The 19,670-nt window shown below is 41.2% G+C and overlaps 1 protein-coding gene across 1 annotated transcript in view; it reads right to left on the bottom strand.

Moving 5' to 3' along the window:
- LOC309552339 (aminopeptidase N-like) overlaps positions 1-19,643 on the bottom strand; it is a 55,898-nt gene extending 36,255 nt beyond the window's left edge. The window contains exons 1-9 of the mRNA XM_082253252.1: positions 19,010-19,643; positions 16,240-16,382; positions 14,668-14,792; positions 12,711-12,840; positions 10,408-10,562; positions 9,125-9,238; positions 6,627-6,770; positions 2,250-2,315; positions 1,245-1,310 (exon numbers count right to left, since the gene is read on the bottom strand). Of these exons, the coding sequence (XP_082109378.1) occupies positions 1,245-1,310; positions 2,250-2,315; positions 6,627-6,770; positions 9,125-9,238; positions 10,408-10,562; positions 12,711-12,840; positions 14,668-14,792; positions 16,240-16,382; positions 19,010-19,626 (1,560 nt within the window). The 5' untranslated portion in view covers positions 19,627-19,643. The remainder of the gene's footprint in view (positions 1-1,244; positions 1,311-2,249; positions 2,316-6,626; positions 6,771-9,124; positions 9,239-10,407; positions 10,563-12,710; positions 12,841-14,667; positions 14,793-16,239; positions 16,383-19,009) is intronic.
- Between the last annotated feature and the right edge of the window lie 27 nt (positions 19,644-19,670).

Below are 19,670 nucleotides of genomic sequence, written 5' to 3'. Positions count from 1 at the left end.
TCTCCTCTTCATCTGAACGCATCATAAAGGGGCACTGCTACAAAGACAAAACCGAACCTTCCTCCACCTCGAGACACCTCGCCTGCCTCCACATTGACCAGCACTTGCCAGTCAAACGACAATCTGCTAAGCGGGAATGAGACTCACTGAGAACAGTCTAATCACAGAAGACCAAAACACAAAAACAACATTGATTCGCCAAAAATTAAAAAGTGGGAGGACAATCCAAAACAAACCAACCAGAGCTCAGCCTCAAATCACATGCACTTTAAAAGTCTACGGACCCAATAGGCACCCATTAGTCCGGCGCCCTGCACACACATATGATATGAATGAAATACGGTTTCCAATCTTCTCATTTTTTAATAAATGACAACATGACCAACAGTGGAGTAGACTAGTACGACTAAACTACTTCCCCTCGTTATCAATTTGCGATATATCTTTAACCAACTTTCAACATGTCAAAGTAGCCCTCCTCCCGGTAAACCCCAGAGGGGGCGGCGCCCCTGCATCACTCGTTGACGGGCTGCCACTGGTTGCCACCACAGTGCGCACGCTTCTGTTTTTTTTTTTTTTTACAAGTAAGCAGATCGGCATACTAAAGGGCTTGATCCATTCTGCTGCACATGTGAAGGGAAGCAATGCCTGCAGGGTGGATACATTGCCTTAATCGAGATCTCTGCTACACTCTGATAACCCGGGGAGGAGGACGTGTTCTGCTGAGGAAGCTTAGCTCCATCTACCAAACCGGGCAATGTGGAGTGGGGAGGAAAAAAAGTGGTCACATGACCAGCAGAACAATCATTTAAAAAAGCGTTTGCTATTTTAACCAATTGCTAGTGATGTGTCCTATCCTAAAAAAAGGTCAGAATATGTCTGGGTTTACATATCTCTAACACAGGCCTTCCTGAGATAATGTGGTTCTGTCAGAGCAAACCAAACTATTTCCAAGGTTGTAATCATCTATGTAGTTTGCAAGTATGACCTTGCATTAATTGTATTTGGTATGTTCTATTACATGTATAAGGTTAGGACGATATCATTAGAACTACTGGGTCTCATAACTATTTAGCAACTGTAACATGACAAATGTGTTTATCCCAAGACTCATGATCCACAAACCAGCTTGATATTTGTGGCCCATAAAACTTTCTACTGGAACAATCTATGTGTTTCATATTAAATATTCACAGTGAGTTCTTCAGTTCTTATATGCACTACAATAAAGAAGGTTAAATTACCGCCTGTAAATGATTCCATAGATCAGTGTATACCGTATTATTATTTGCAAAAGCTTTCAAGTAGGTCTAAAAAAATAAAATAAAACAAAGTCAGTATTAGTATACAGTATATATAGGTGGCATGAAAAGACTTTGAAAACTGATAGAGCCCATTCACACCAGTCTGCTACAGTGCATTAATTGTACATACATTTGTTCCCTTTGATATGCGTTGTATTAGGGCAGCCCATTCATTTGAAAAGTAATTCCTGAACCCAGAAGCAGTGACATAACTCATTATCTCATTGGTGATTTTTTTTGATACTTTGTACTTTTGGAAATGCAAACAACCAGTTTTTGAAGCTGAAAATGCCAGAACCAATTATGTGGGATACTTTTGTTATTTGGTTTAGATATGCTTTAAATATCCCTTTACAAAGGTTAGACAAATGAGTTCAGTCTTTACTCATAGCCAAAGTTTCTACGGCCCTTAAGAAACGTAGTTATCCTCCAAACATCTTTCCAGTCCATGAATTTTATAGATAGAAACCGATCAAGGGGGGGGGGGGGGTCTAGGGGTGACTGCACATGTAATAATCTGGTTGAACGACTCTTCATAGACAATATGATCAGATCTAAGAATTATCAAAACACTGTGTCATTGATTAATTTTGTGCAAAACTGATCAGCATATGGCCAAACAATCTTTTTGCTCTTACGATCATATTTTTCTCCTGGACAGTAAAGCGTAATACAAAAAAATACACATGTATTAAAAATGGTTTCTATTTATAACCACTATAATGTCCAGTCAATGTATCTATCGATGGGTGGACACCTCAATAGTATTTCCTGTCTATGGCCATCATAAAAATTGCATTTGTGAATGTGAATAAACTCAGCTGAGAGACGTTTGGGTGTTTTTTTTTTTGAGAAGCAGATCTGGCAATGTCTTTACACCTTTACCTTAAAAAAGCACAGATTATGAATGTTTTACCATATTGATCATTGATAGGAGATACTTACTTGCAGCCCTTCAACAAAAAGAGGTTCAGTGAGAAACGAGGACAACATTCTAATAACTGATGCACCCTGCACAAAATAGAAAATAAGATGTATAAGTGTTAATTAGAAAACATGCAATATTAGATTTAAATTGTTGTTATTATTATTGATGCAGTTATTTTTATAATTGTGATTACTATACTGATTTTTTTCAGCCCTGACAGTAAAATCATAGAAATGTAGATTGTAGAGGGATGGGAGGAAAAAAACATTTCCTGTTGGCCCCTTCATGTTCCAACACGACTGCGCACCAGTTCACAAAGCAAAGTCCATAAAGACATGGATGAGCAAGTTTGGGGTGGACTTGCCTGGCCTGCACAGAGTCCTAACCTCAACCCAATAGAACATCTTTGGGATGAATTAGAGGGGCCTTCTGATCCAACATCAGTGCCTGACCTCACAAATGTGCTTCTGGAAGAATGGTCAAACATTCCCATAGACACACTCCTAAACCTTGTGGACAGCCTTCCCAGAAGAGTTGAAGCTGTTATAGCTACAAAGGGTGGGCCAACTCAATATTGAACCCTACAGACTAAGACTGGGATGCCATCAAAGTTCATGTGCATGTAAAGGCAGGTGTCCCAATATTTCTGGTAATATAAATATATATATATATATATATATATATATGTATATATATTTATTTATTTATATATACAGTATAGATACATGTACTGTTGGCTCACTCACTGCCTCTTCTGCTCTTCTGGAAGTCTATTCTTTCAGTAAAATAAAGCTTTCTAAGATTAGCTTTGAATGTTCCTCCTGCTAGTTTGAGGTTATGTCTCTGTGTTCTTGATCTCTGCTTCATTACGGCCCACTGAACCTTATTCATGCCCTTGATGTATTTAAACGTTTTAATCCTCTTGTCCTCCTTTCCTCCAGACTGTACATATTAAAGTAATTGTTAAGTCTCATCTTTTTTTTTTAATAGCAAACATGTTATATTTACCTCCTCTGTGTAATGTTTTTATTACTCTGATTTGAACCTCTTCTTCTCAGGTCCCTCTTCGCTGCTCCTGGCCCCTCCCTAATGTCGAGTGCCCCCACATCAAGCAGCTTGCTATGGGGGCACCCAAGCCGAGCTGCAGCTCCGTGTATCCATTCAGATTTAGAGCTTGGCCCCGCCCCTCTCTCTCCTGATTGGCTAACTGACTTTGGTTGACAGCAACGGGAGCCAGTGGCGACGCTGCTGTGTTTCAGTCAATCTGGAGTGAGAGTCCCAGACGGCCGAGGGACTCGTGGACATCGCTGGATAGAGATGGGGCTCAGGTAAGTATTAGGGGGTGCTGGAGAGTTTGCTATACCCAGAAGGCTTTTTATCTTAATGCACAGAAAAACCTTCTGCCTTTACAACTCCTTTAAGTTCCTGAAGTCTCTCCTTATATGTTTTATCCCTCAGACCTTTCACCATTTTTGTTGCCCGTTTCTGGACTTGTTCTATCTTCTTGATATTTGTGAGTGGAATCTCCAGTACTTGACACACTGGGGTTGATTTACTAAAACTGGGAAATGCAAAATCTGGTGCAGCTCTGCATAGAAGTCAATCAGTTTCCAGGTTTTATTTGTCAAAACCTAATTAAAGAAGCTGAAGTTAGAAGCTGATTGGCTGACATGCACAACTGCACCATATTTTGCAATCTCCAGTAATAGTAAATTAACCCCGGTATTCTAAGTGGGGTATAACTAAATATCTGTAAAGCAAAATCGGGACCTCCACCCTACTGCTGGTGATTCCTTTAATGATAGATCAATAATAATCAACACCTATGTCTTGATTCTGGTGCCTTGATGTCCAGTGAAAGCTTGAAGATCTGCAAAGCTACACTACTTAAAAACAAAGATAATATCCATTATTAGCATTCTCCTGTAGTAGGCAGATCCAAAGTGGAACTCCAGGCAAACAGCTAAGTCCTCAGTCATATACACAAATATGAACCATTATACTTTCCAAGGTTTCACAATTCTGTTTAATCACCCTTGCCATACGTTTTAGCCAGGAATATGACTCCACTATTTCCTATATTTTCATTACAGCTTCTTGGGTCATCAACTTGGTCATTACAACTAGATGATAATGCTGGTTTAATGACCAATGAGAAGACTGGGGTTAAAAGAAAAGAGAAGACTGGATTCAGAAAGGTGACACCAGAAGCTGCAAAGCAGAATCATAAACTAGGGCGATCACCTACCTAGATTTGCAATGGTGGAAGAAATATGTAAATGACAATAGCTTCTGGTTAAGCTTACAGGTTTTTTAAAAGGTACAACACATCAACTGTACAGTTAGCAATTTACCTAGATTTTCACATTAAGAGAAGAACTAGAATTTGGATTGTACCTTTCATAAATAAGGCATAACATTACCCATAACAGCATGATAAAAATGAATGTTCTTTAGAAAAGAACATAAATTCCACATTAATAGTTATACTCAGGGCTTGTTTTCTCAGAATATAGGTGCAGAAACTCAACCACGACCCCCTCAACCCCCCCCCCCCCCCACAACACACACACACCCTCCAAACCGCATCAAATAGGGGCTGTGGTCAAATTTCACTAACAGTGGGAGGATTCTTAAGGTGCGCTAAATGCCAGGAGTGCATCAAATACCAAGAGCAGAGTTGGGGTGGGAGTTACACATAGAGTGCAGTGTTCAGGGGTGTGCTACATGCATAATTTGGGGGGTGCATTATGTACATAGTGTAGAGTTCAGGAGTGCACTGAATACAGACTGCAGAGTTCAGCCTTCTTCCAAAGCTGCATCCCCTATCCACATCTTACTTTCACGCCTCTTCAACTCTGACCTCTGCATGCAACCCCACCTCTACTGCCCCATCTTCTCCACCCCTATCCACATCTTACTTTCACCCCTCTTCAACTCTGACCTTTGCATGCAACCCCACCTCTACTGCCCCATCTTCTCCACCCCTATCCACATCATACTTTCACCCCTCTTCAACTCTGACCTCTGCATGCAACCCCACCTCTACTGCCCCATCTTTTCCACCCCTCCTCCTTAAAAGCTTCACCATCTTCCACATCCACGTCTTACTTTTGTTTCTTCTTTAAGCTGAAGCACTCAGCTGGCTCTATTACCTCCTCATACACTGTAGGGGGCTCCACCTCTCTTACGTGCAGGGAGATCATCCAGTAGGGGTGTAGGCATCTGCACTGCACCCCAGGCACCTGTATCTTCCTTGTCCCCATCCTGCACTCAGCAGGAGCTGTTTAGGAGATACGATATGTGTGAGCTGTTGGGAGACATGCTGTCACTTGTAAATACAGAAGACTTCTGTATTTACAAGTGATAGTGGTGAGCAGGGAGCAGAGGGCCTGAGCCAGAGGTGGTGGGACTGAGTTCCACCAAGTTCCAACTGAAAAAAAGCCCTGGTTATACTACAAAAATTTGTGTGTGCTATAAATTGCCTACACAGTTGCTCTTTTTTTTTCTTTTTGCCAGAGGCTGCCATTTTGATGAAGCTCAGTTTCTGAGCAGCAGTATATCTTTAGGCTGTCAGCAGATCACCCTCTAGTGGCTCTAATTTTCGGCACAGTGCCAATAAAATAGAGCGCAACTGAGCATGTACAGAGCAGTGCTTTTAAACAGTATATACACTTATTTTTAATGTTTTACATAGCTATACCTGCAAAAGGGACCAGCCTGAAGTGATCTAGCAGGACTTTTCTGACTAAAGTTCCACTTTAAAAGAGAAGTATGGGCTTTGCAAAAGAAACAAAAACATTATACTCACCTAGGTGATGTATCATTAATCCCCTGCTGCCTCTGCAGTGAGAACTGAGCAATCAAACACCGCTAATTGCTCAGTTCTCCCCCTCCACTCTGAGCAGAGAGCCGGAACTGTCAGTCTCTGACTCTCTGCTCCTCCAGAGCTCACTGGAGAGCTCACTGGGCTGTGGAGTAGGTGGGAGTGGCTGGCTCAGGCTCTCGCCGATCACCGAGAGGCTGAGCCAGGTTGCTGTCCAGGCTTCTTTTTAGAGGCTGGACCAGCTCTGTGACATCAGACGACATCGAGCCTTAGCCCACTGCCGGCTGAAAATGGGTCACAGGAAAACAGGTCACAAGTAAACAGGCCATAGGAAAATAAGTCATAGAAAAATGGGTTATAGGAGAAGTACAGCTAAAAAAAAGCTTTGGTTGTACTTTAAGTTCTACTCTTTTTGATTACACAAGCAGATCTGTACTCATGCTGTTACCCCAATGGAAGGATTAAAATAGCTAATGCAATTTCTTATGTCTCTTAATATTGTTGAGAGTGTACTAAACTTGTTGTACAGCATAGGGAATTGTGGAGTGGCAGAGGCTACAGCACTCACCTTGCTGTAAGCAATGGAATCAAATAGTCCGCTTAAGTCTGCTGGGGTTTGTACTTCACTTTCATCTGATGTAAGAGGGTGGGAGGAGGCCAAGGCATCAACTGCCATCACTCTGTGTGTATCATAGAGTACTATCAGGTCTTTCTGTAAAAGATGGAAGATAACACAGATAAAGTGATGTAATAGCATAACTGCATCTAAAATAAAGGTATGTCAATAAAAAAAATGAAAAAAAAAAAAATTCTATTGAAACATGAATATTGTAATTATTGCACCAATCAGTCAATCAATCTACATATATGTTTCTGGAAAGGAAAGCTATTGGCTGGGCTATCATTTCCATCTCATCATGTTAGAATGGATGATGGACTTTCTAGGTGAGACATTTTTTAGAAGTCTTTTCCTGCATTTGACTAGATAATAAAAAGCAAACATTAATTCCAATTTACCAAAATGTATAATTATTTCTTTGGTGCTTTTGAGTCAGCGGTGTCAACACCCACAAATTATAATTTTCATTAGTAAAATGCACAGCTCTCTATAAATTCTGCATTGTGAAAATGTTTACAATTCAGCAAGCTGATTACTCCCTGACACTCATACAGTATTTATATCTTGATATGTATATTTTGATATGTATATCTTGAAATGTACAGTATACAGTTTTTTTCATTTTTAGATCACCCGTCCCCAAAGAGGGGCAGTTACAACAAGCAGATCAGAGTGGCTTTGTTATCACTCTTCACAATTAGAAGCGATAAAAAATTAATGTTTTGCATACATTATACCAGCCAGCCATGTTTTGGAATGAAGCTGCTTGCTATGGACTTCTTGTGTAACCTCTTGCCAACCGTTTACTGTATATATACGGCGGCAAGGCAGCTCTCCTGTGCAAAATCATGTACCTGTACTTGATTTTACACTTCCAAGTCTGGGGTGCGCACATGCACCGCCGGCATACCGCTCCAGCTGTGACTGGACACATCAGGAGCCAATCAGCGGGTCAGGCAGGCGCGATGTCCGCTGGGACCCACCAATCGTTCGGGACACAGGCAGAACAGGGGTCTGTCTATGTAAACAAGGCAGACCGCCTTTCTGTGAGAAGGGAAGGTTGTGATCTTGTGTTCCTACAAAGCGGGAACACGGATCTCTGCCTTCCCATAGCACAAGCACCCCCACACAGTTATCAAGCACTCCCTAAGCATACATTTAACCCTTTGATCACCCCTGATGTTAACCCCTTCCCAGCCAGTGTCATTAGTACAGTGCATATTTTTAGCACTGATCACTGTATTAGTGTCACTGGTCCCCAAAAAGTGTCAGATAGTGTCCAATTTGTTCGCCTCAATATCGCAGTCCCACTGTAAGTTGCTGATCGCCGCCATTACTAGTAAAAATAAATAAATAAATATATAAAAATTCCGTAAATCTATCCCATAGTTTGTAGACACTATACATTTTGCACAAACCAATCAATATTCGCTTATTGGAATTTTTTTATATTAAAAACATGTAGCAGAAAACATGTTGGCCTAAACTTATGAAGAAATTAGATTTTTTACATTTTTTATTGGATGTATTTCATAGCAGAAAGTAAGAAATATATATCTTTTTTTTTCACAAATTGTCGGTCTTATTTGGTTTGTAGTAGGGATCGACCGATTATCGGCAAAGCTGATATATCGAGGGCCGATATGCACTTTCCCCTATATATCGGAATCAGCCTTTTGATTTACCGATATTTCGGGAAAGTGCATATACCGGGGTGATGCCTGCAGCTAGAGGCATCACCCCGGTACCAGTGTCCATAGCCGACGGTCGGCTGTTTTGTAATGATAACCAATATGGCTGACATTCCAAGGAGCGGGAGGGGACGTCCCTCTCTCCCGCCACCTTACGTGGCTCGCCCAGGTCTCCTGTCCCACTCGGAGACCCGGGCATCCTACTTTCACCGCCGCCGTCTGACCGAGTCTCCATTTCTTTGAATTCGGTGCTGCCGAGTACCCGGAAGTGATGACATGACATCACTTCCGGGTACTGGCGGCGCCAAATTCAAAAACTTACAGCATTCAAAACAGCCAAACTTGGCATTTTGAATGCTTTAAATGCAGAGGAGGGTTTTGGGGTCTTTTAGACCTCCAGATCCCGCCACCACAGTACCTGTAGACATTAAAAAAAAAAAAAAATACCGATATCCGATGACCAAAATATCGGTATCGGCGTTAAAAAAACAATATCGGTTGATCACTAGTTTGTAGTGCAAAAAATAAAAATCACAGAGGTGATCAAATACCACCAAAAGAAAGCTTTATGTGTGAGGGAAAAAATGACATACATTTTATTTGGATTTAGTGTCGCACAACCGCGCAATAGTCAGCTAAATAATGCAATGCCGTATCATCATGGCTAGTTTCTAGCAAAATTGACCTCTCTTTCTATCTCTGTCGCTAAGTCATCATTTATTTGAACACAAATAAAGGCAAAAATGCTCAACGTACTATATTCCAGGTGGGTTCTGCATAATCCGCTCCCAGAAATTCAACGTAAGTGGCAAAACCTTCATTTAGCCAAAGATCATTCCACCATTTAACTGTCACAAGGTTTCCAAACCACTAAAATGGAAGCAGATTTCAAACATTAGCAAATAATAACAAAGTTTATTTTTCTTGGCATTACATAACCTTAGAACACAGATGTATATTTCCCATGTGGGACAAACAAATGCCAAGCCTCTCTCTGACTATCAGATCCTAAAGCAAAGTGGACAAAGACAACAAATTATTTTTGTGGTTTAAATTAGATTACAGTAAAACCTTGGTTTGAGAGTAACTTGGTTTAAGAGCGCTTTGCATGACAAGCAACATTTTCAAATAAATTTTGACTTGATATACAAGCGATGTCTTGATATACAAGTAGCCTCAAGTCACAGCTGAGTATAAAAGAGAAGAGAAGCGCCTCTAAGTGTAGCAATATGGTTAAATTTAATGAAGGTACAACATTTAGCAATTCACATGGTTGATGATTGGAACAGGCACATCTAAGGATGCAGGCATCAGGGGTAAAGCTGTCCACATAGGACCATCCTCCGAACCGTCATCTACGTCATCCTTACCATGCTGCCCCTCGCTTTCAGATCGCTTTACTGCAGGGTGGTCTTCCCGGTCAGGATTACAGACTAGCAGCCGGCGGTGCAGAAGATGGTCTATGTGGACAGCTTTACCCCGGATGCCTGCATACTTAGATGTGCCTGTTATTCATCAACCATGTGAGTTGCTAAATGTTGTACCTTCATTAAATGGAACCATATTGCTACCCTGCTGGATTTTGCTTCCAATCCCCTTGTGGAAGCGGCTATTTGTGGATGGACATTTTATGGTTACACAGCCTATCCCAATGCTATAATCTTTTTATATGGACTATAAATTGAAGGATTTATGAATAAATGGTTGTGGAACGAATCATCTGAGTTTCCATTATTTCTTATGGGGAAATTCGCTTTGATATAAGAGTGCTTTGGATTACAAGCATGCTTCCGGAACAAATTATGCTCGCAAGCCAAGGTTTTACTGTATTTTTAAGTTAGTAGCCATTCCAACAGAAACCGAGCCACAAATTCTTGTATTCTTGTATTTGGAATGGATCTGCTGCTAGAAGCTATGAAAATGCCTCAGTTTAGACTGAATTCTTATTTTAATTGTTTATATATTTAATTCTAATTGATATCACTTAGCTGCTGTTGTATAGTAAATGCTTGTTATTAAAGAATAGATAAAGGAAGCACCTGATGAGCAAGTTCATGAGCAATAACTGTGACAACTCTCTCCTTGTTGCCGATGGAAGATTCTGCTTTGTCCCAAAGCAGAGCAGTCTCTCTGTATGTCACCAGCCCCCAGTTCTCCATGGCTCCGGCACTGAAATCAGGTAAAGCGACCTGGTCTGTAGAATAAATAAAAAAAAAACTAAAAATAGACCAAAAAATATTTTGTTGCACTGAAGATGTTTTTGGTAAGTTTACTGATGCAGTGTTAGAAAAAATGGTCCTGAAGCTGTGATCATATGGTTAATTACTCTTCCATTATTTAATCACTTCAATACCGGGCACTTTCACCCCCTTCCTGCCCAGGCCAATTTTCAGCTTTTAGTGCTGTCACATTTTGAATGATAATTGCGTGGCCATGCAACGCTGAACCCAAACAATATTTGTATATTTTTTTCCCTACAAATAGAGTTTTCTTCTAGTGGTATTTGATCACCTCTGGGTTTTTTCTTTTTTGCTAAACAAATAAAAAAAGACCGAAAATTTTGAAAAAAAAAAAAATTTTTTTTCTTTGTTTATGTTAACAATTTTGTAAATAAGTAAGTTTTCTCCTGCACTGACGGGCACTGGTGAGGCTGCACTGAGGGGCACTGATGAGGCAGCACTGATAGTCACTGATGAGGTGGCACTGATGATGATGCACTAATATGTAACACTGATGGGCACAGATAGGCGGCACTGATATGCAGCACTGATGGGCACTGATAGGTGGCGCTGATAGGTGGCACCGATATGCAACATTGATGGGCACTGATGGGCACTCGTAGGCAGCACTAATGGGCACTGTTGGTGGCACTGATAGGCGGCACTGATAGGTGGCTCTGATGGGCACTGATAGGCGGCACTGATGGGCACTGATAGATGGCACCAAAAGGCAGCACTGATGAGGCACTGACAGGCATTACTAATGGGCTCTGATTGGCATCCCTGGTTGCCATGGGTTGTCATCCCTAGTGGCATGGGTTGGCATCCCTGGTGGGCTCTAGTGGGCATCCTGGATGGGTCTGCACAGATAATCAATGCGCTGATTATCAGTGTAGACCCCCTCCCCGTCAGGAGAGCCCCCGATCGGCTCTCCTCTACTCGTGCCTGGTCAGCGCGAATGGAGGAAAGTCGATAAAAGGCACTTCCTAGTTACGATGTGACAAGCTGTGATTGGTCACAGCTGATCACACGGTAAAGAGCCTATGTCATAGGCTCTTTACCGGGATTGGAGATGCGATGTGTCAGAGTGACACACCACACCACTGATTGCCGTTCTGTGCACCCTCGCAGGTGCGCGTGAGCGGCTTATCCTGCTGGACGTCATATGATGCCCAGTCAGGATAACTTAACCACTTCGCGGCCCTCATTTTGCTATATGGCAGACGGGAAATGGTTAAAATTGAACTTTTTCAATTATAAACATGGGTGAACAGGCAGGATTTTTGAGGCAGAAGGGACATGCTTTGACTCTTCTGCTTTAAACTTACCTACCTGCCTATCCGCCCCTGTATGCATGCGCAGCTGTAGAGATTCTGCAATGCCAAAGCAGACTTATCTCTCGTGCATGTGCAGGTGCGACATCATGTTGGCCAGTAAAAGTAGCTAATCCTCGATATGCAGAAGTTAATGGCTTGTGGCCGGCAGGGAGCTCCAGGATGTTGCATCGCTGGAGCCAAGGTGAATATAGTTCTGCTTTAAAGTATAAAGAAGATCCCAAATATTGGGTTGTCCCCACAACAGTAGTAAAGGGGACATTTTCCAGTGATGACACTAATTCTGGTGACCCTGGTGACAACCAGGGATTCCCTCACTTTAGAGGAATTTCTTCTTAATTTTTGTGATTATGGGACATGAAAATCTCCCATATTGGACCCAGATGGCAAAAAAACAAAAAAACACACACAGGCAGCGGTATAACCCTCCCTTACTCTATCCAAATGTAAAAATAAAATGCCTTCTACTTTAATGCATAATCACTTTTTTATATCCAGGCAAATGAAGCAGGCCTGCAAATTTATCCTTATACATTTTCTGTTAAAAGCTGTCATCAAGGGCCCTGCCAATTTCAAGCTATCAAAGTGTGACAGGAGCCTAGCAAAGCAGGCAGCAAAACAAGAAGACTGCGTAAACATGGAAACAATAATCATCATTTTTATATGTAGTGCATAATATTGACGCACGTTATATTTTCTGTTCTGTGCAGGATAGATAGATAGAAAGATGGATAATTTGCTTCAGTCTGAAACAGAACACATTACACAGGTAGGTCATCAACCACTCACCTGATTTTGGCAGAGGGTAGGGAACATCATAATATTTCTCAAAAAATGCCAGAATTGGCTCTGTGACATTCAGTGCATATTCTGCTTGATTCTCATCTTCAATGGCTTGTTTACGTCCCCAAATTTTGACCTAAAAAATTGTGTTAAATGTAAATATCATGGACAACCACAGAAGAGTTGTATTTTTTTCATGTCATTGACCATCCACAAATACAGACTATGAAACCAAGTGGCAAATAATGACATACGGCTTGCAAGAGAGCTGTCAAGGAAATTAATCTAAACGTACAACTTGCGTACAAAAATGACGGCTAAGTCCAATACTAAAAATTACAAATCAGATATTTCTTTAACTTCAAATTAGCCAAATAACAGAAAAACACTGCAAAATAATATATCATATTTGCCACTTACAGCAAGTACATAATTCTGAGTCATTTTAATATTAATCTGTGAATAGCCTGAAATGTTATATACACAGTGCAATGAGTAAGGAAATGATCTCTCTTACTCTCTCTCATTCTTTCTCTCTCTCTCTATCACTGTCCCTCTCTCTATCACTGTCCCTCTCTCTATCACTGTCTCTCTCTCTCTCTCTCTCTCTTTCTTTCTCTCTATCACCCCCCCTCTCTCTCTCTCTTTATCACTATCTCACTCTATCTCTCTCGCTATCACTCTCTCTCTCTCTCTATCACTCTCTTGCTCTCTTTAACACTATCTCACTTCATCACTCTCTCTCTCTATCACTCTCTCTCTCTATCACAATCTCTCTATCACTCTCTCTCCCCCTCTCTCTCTCTCTCTCTCTCTCTCTCTCTCTATATATATCTATATCTATATATATATATATATATATAGTAAACCCCCCTCCATTGCGGGGGTTACGTTCCGGACCCAGCCGCGAAAAGTGAAAATCCGCGAAATAGAAAAACCCTATTAAAATGCATTGTAGGCATGTTTTTTTTACTGTTACTGTACATGTAAAAGCATTTTAGGGTCTTTAAACACACTTTTAAAACAATAGAAACTCATTTAAACACATAAAAGATACTGAGAGACATAGCAAGAGCTATGGAAAACACAAAAATATTTCATTTTTATTGATTTACATAGTAAAATAACATTACAAAAAAAAACGCAATATACCGGGACCGCAAAAACTGAACCGCGATGGAGCGGGGGTTTACTGTATATATATATTTCTCTCACTATCACTATCTCTCTCTATCATCCTCTGTCTCACCCCCCCCCCTCTCTCTTTCTCTCTCTCTCTGTCACTCTATCACACTCTTTCTGTCTCTCTCCTTGTAACAGGGGCGTAACTACAGGGGTTGCAGGGGTTGCAAACCAGTGGGTGAACTTCTAGGATCTCAAAGGTCACACTTGCGACCGGGCCCTGGCATTTCACCACTGTGGGGAGGCCCCAAGATTGCAGGAAGGGGGCCCACTGCAGAACTTGTGAAAGGATCCTGATGCGGGACCATAATAAAAGGCCATGCAATGAGATTAAAGAGCCCCAGGATTAGTGGGAAGAGCCCCGGGCTTAAAGGGAAGGGCCCCGGCCAGGGGTCTGGGGGCCCTTCATGGTTTCTTGCATCGGGGCCCTGAAGGTTCTAGTTACGCCTCTGCCTTGTAACATATGAGTTTTATGTCAGCGTATTTTAAGACACTGACCCACAGTATACATACAGATCAAGAAAGCCATTGATTTGAGTTAATTTCCTCTGAAAGTACTAAAACCATTGTTTCTGTGAGACAGCCAGATGACTAGCATTTTCAGGATGACAGATCAACAATGGAAAACTCAATTTCATTAACATTCTTGTTCTGCCCTAAAACAGTCTTCATATGTAAATGAATTAATAATTTGCTTTGAGGATTTCATGTAGTTCCCAGACTACAGATTGTTCAGTTTGAACCTTGTTACTCATAGGTGCCAAAGTTGAAGAGCATTTACCTTATCGTTCCCAACTGACTTGAATTCTGAGACTATGAAGGCAACCAGATATGTGGACATCTTTGGAGTTTTATCGAATACTGTGACCAACCAATCTTGACCAGACCACGTTTCAGTTGTTGTACCTAGAAGATAATAACTGCGTTAGAAAATAGGCAACTGTAAGCTTAAGGTCCCTTTCACACACGCTGTCCATTTGTCCATTTTTCATCCATCCGTTGACAGATGAAAAACGGACATCAATGCATCTCTATGTAAAAACGGATGACAACGGATGATCATCCGTTAACATCCATTTTCATCCGCTTCTGTCAATGTCCATTTTTTAGAACAAATGAATGCCCTATTTTTCAAACAAATGGATCGGACGAAAAACGGATGTAAACGGACAAACGGTCCGTTTTTCGTCCATTTTTGCATTTGGTAGTGGATGTAAAAAAATGGATGAAAAACGGATGAAAAAGTCGGATGAAAAACTGATACATTTTGACGTGACTGAACTGATGAACTGAACGGACCGTATGTGTGAAAGACGCCTAAGACATTGGATAATATCATGATATACATGGAAGTTTCAATCTACTAAAATAATTATATAAAAAAATAAATCACAATATTTTTTCTTGGCCTAACTCTGAGTACTTTCTTTAGGACATAGGCAAATCTCATAGTTATACTTATCCTTCAAGTGTTCCCAAGTACTACTCTACCTACTATGGCTGTATAACCAAACATTAGTTAGGAAAAAAGGAAAAATACTTGGGAATCAGATACCTTATAATATTAAACAACTGTCACAAGTAATTGTAGCATCACCTGCATCACTTGTGAATGTTACATACTCAGCCTTACCAAGCTATACACTAAGCAAATACAAAAAAAAAACATCTGTACTAAGCTCTTCACTCAATAGGGGCAATTTACTAAAAGACTATTCACTTTTGGAAGGGAATTTGCACTTAGCTAAAGGAGAATGTGGATTTATCTTCTGCCTACTCATCTACTGGTTTAGAGTTACACACCAATTATGTCTGCGCGGTGGGTTCCTGTAGCTCCCTCTGCCTGTGCTGGAGCCATAGATTTCTACAGACCAGCTTTTCTCGACCAAGGTTCCATTAAACTCTGGGGTTCCTCCAGAGGTTGCTAGGGCTTCCTTTAGCAAATAACAATTTCTGCCTCTCAGATAAGTAACCACTGCCATTAATGATCTTTACCTATCTGTAAGGGAGAATTCTTCACACTTACTGAAAGTTGTAAGAAGCATTCTTCTTAGTGTTCATCATATTAATGTACCGTGTACCATAAGCTGTAGATAATTGTTAGTAGGGGTTCCCAGAGACTGGAAAGTTTTTTCAAGAGTTACTTTGAGTTAAAAAAGGTATCCATCATATGTAGCTTAGTGGAGCTAACATTTTTTTGTCTAATACTCATTTTGTCTAATACTAATTGTCATAATACTCTACACCACACACTCGCTCCCTCCATTGTATGTAGCTTAGTGGAGCTACCATTTTTTGTCTATTGCATATCTGTATGCTAGTGCATGGAATGGTAAAATACTCTTTGACTTACTGATATTATTCATATTGGAGAGCGCCACATAGTTGGGCCTGTATCTGAGGGTGATGCTGAAAGTTGCTTTCATTGCTGGCTCATCAAAGCATGGGAATGCCTTCCTTGCATCGGGTGCTTGCATTTGGGTGGTGGCGATAATTCTGGTAACAAAAAAGACATTAGCTGAAAAATCATCTACTGTACTGCTAGTTCTCAATTTCAGTTACATTCAGTATATATCTTTATAGTCACGCAAAATTATTAGTGCTCAACCAGTTTCCGTGCTGGAAACACAAACATTTAGTGGGACTATGTTATGACATGCAGATTGTACAAGGGTACTTCACTTGTGGATATTCTTTATATTTTGAGCACTTGAAAGATCAGAAGAGGTGCTGATAACCAGGGGTCGTACTAAAGTGGGGTACACACTAGTAGAAAATCTTCCGAAAATTCCCGTCCCAGGTAAAATCGTACAATTTTCGGCTAGTGTGTACACAACTTTCAGCAGCCGATGCCGAGATTTCAACAAAAAAAATGGAGGGACAAACACCAAAATTTTTATCGTCCGTCCCCAGACGACCAATTTTTGTTTAATGTGTTTGCACTACGTCCGTGAAAAATCGGATACAAAAGACCGCACATGATCTAAAGTTGCTGACAACCCGGAAGTCTAGAAACAAATGTCTCAAAAAAAAAAAAAAAATTGGACGAGAAATTTTGTGAACATTTATGCATTGTCAACTAAAAACAGTAATGGACGCTGAGCAAGAGAGAGAAAAATCGGAGGATATTTCGTCCGATTTCCATCAAGTGTGTACGGGCCTTAAGGCTTCAAGCCTACTGCCCATAAGATTCTTTGCTACTGCCAGTAGAATCCACAACTTCTGATAAGAGCTCCGGACTTCTCCCCTTGGTGACTGATGCACTAGTGGTGATTTCCTTTCGCTTCGGAACACGGACTATTTCTTGTGGACACCAATTTAATCTTTGATTTGGACATTATTTACATATATATGTTTAATAGTTTAATAGTTACACTCTGCACTTAAGGTGATATTGCACTGTGTGGATATGAATTTATTTTTGATTTGGACATTAATTTACATTTTTTGATTTTGCACTTTTAAGAAGGTTTACTTATACCTATCAATTTAGGTGATATTACAATATTAGTTTCTCAGTGTTTATATATAGCATTTTATATGTTGAATCAATCTAACCATATTGCATGATTTTAGCACAGCACTGTTTTACTATTGAACAGACAAGGACTCACTGCTCGAGGTGGTGTAATTGCCTGATGACTCACACAGGTGCATGCCCCGGCTCGCCTCCGTGAAAACTTGATAAAGGAAAAGGAATTGGCAGCACTCCGGGTTGAGTCAAAATCCAGATTTATGATTAAGCACACAGTCAGTGTGTGAAACGCGTCTACCTTGTCACGATTGTCATTATTTGGATGTCCAGTCAATAAATCTGGATTTTGACTCAACCCGGAGTGCTGCCAATTCCTTTTCCTTTACTGTTTTACTATACTTTCTGAATTGCTTCCAACAATATTGTTGTGTTGCTGCGCCCACGGCTGTTCTTTACCTTTAGTAAGCGCAGTAGTTTCCTTCTATATAGACTTGGTCACACCTTACTATTGAGGTGCAGTGCAGTAAAGCAAGCATGTTTTTGCACACGTTAGTATGTGCAGTGTTAGGCAGCCCATTCAAAATGAATGGGCTGGTATGGAGCTAAATGATGCAGAAATCCAAACCTACACCTTATTTTTTGACAGCGCATGTTCGTGCAGCGCACCTCTGGTGGCATGGTGCGTTGGGGTGCAATTCAGAATGAACTGCACCACATCGCACCATCACGCGTAGGATGCATCGCCTCACTGTAGTAACGCACAAGGTGCCGCTTGCTTTTCCACAATGCGATAGGGATTCAAGAACAAATCTGCAACATAACTAATTTCACTGAATCCAAATCTATGTTTAGCCTAGTTTTAGTTATATATACTGTAGTTGTGAGAGTCAGTGCTGTATCTTGGCCTAGGCCAACAAGGCCCAGGCCTAGGGCAGCACTTTGCAGGGGGGCAGAAAAAAGTTGATGGGGCTGCACTGATATGCTGCCCTGATGGGCACTAAGAGACTCCACTGATAGCCACTGATGAGGCAGGGCTGATAAGCAGCACTGATAGGGCTGCACTGATAAGGACGCACTGATGGGCACTGATATGATGCACTGATAGGCTGCACTAATGGGCACTGAGAGGCTGCACTGTTTGCCACTGATGGGGCTGTACTGCTGGCCACTGATGAAGCCGCACTGATATGATGCACTGATGGGCAGTAATGAGGCTGCACTGATGGGCAGTAATGAGGCTGCACTGATGAGCCCTGATAAGGCTTCACTGATGAGCACTGATGAGGCTGTACTGATGGGCACTGATGAGGCTGTACTGATGGGCACTGATACACTGAGGTTGTGGTCTGTGGTTTACAGATGACAGGGCGGGTCATAAACAGGAAAGGGTGTGGCCTTTACAGGAAGGGGGTGGGTCATATTTAAATTAGGGGGTGCCCAAGTTTAGTCAGGCCTAGGGCAGCACAAAACCTAAATACACCACTGGTGAGAGTAGTAGGAAGATTAATCATCAAACTTACAGCATTACCAAAGTTAACATTACGTAGATTCACAGTTATATTTATAGTTATGCTCATGAAATGATGCAGTTTGCAAAGCTTTGTTCTTATTCCACAGCAATCGTATAATATTTTATATAGCTACTTACTTGGTTACACCATTTTCCACATATTCACTGCGGTAAAATCCTGCCAGATCATCTGCCAGTTCTCCAATAAATTCTGTGTGAAGCTGGTATGTTTTACCAGTTTGCAGATGCTCAGCAAGATGCAGCACCAGGTAGTTGGTCCTCACTACTGTCTCCCAATTATTGATGGTAATAGTTTTACCCGTATCATCCTTGAGCACAGGAGTACTATGGTTAAGTTTATTGATGTGGATAATAACAAGATTGGTGGACACAACACATCTGAAGTGGGCGACACTTTTTCCATGAAAGACATAGAGTCCTCTATCATCCTTCTCCAGGACCGGTCTGAGGTCAACATCATAGTGATCAGGTACCAGACTCTTTGGAAGCCGGTATTTGTCCCAAGGTTCATTTGATGCAGGTGTGGTAGGTTTCATCGTGGTGGTGGGGGTACGAGTACTGGTGGGGGTGCTCTGGGAGGCTGCACTTGTTGGTCCTCCATTCTCTACTTTATTATTATTGGATTTTTCATTAGAGTAAACTACCGCCAGTGCAATGATTGTTGCCACTGCAGCTATGGCAAAAAAGATGGTAACAAAGGCAATAAGCTTACTAACATAGAAGCCCTTTCCCATGGTGTCGATAGGAGATGCCACAACAGGGGATGGAGATGTAAGTC

Source organism: Pelophylax lessonae, assembly GCF_965119305.1.
Source record: "Pelophylax lessonae genome assembly, chromosome: 4".
Lineage (NCBI taxonomy): Eukaryota > Metazoa > Chordata > Amphibia > Anura > Ranidae > Pelophylax > Pelophylax lessonae.
The sequence above is the reverse complement of the archived record's forward strand: the minus strand, read 5'-3'. Positions and strand labels throughout refer to the sequence as shown.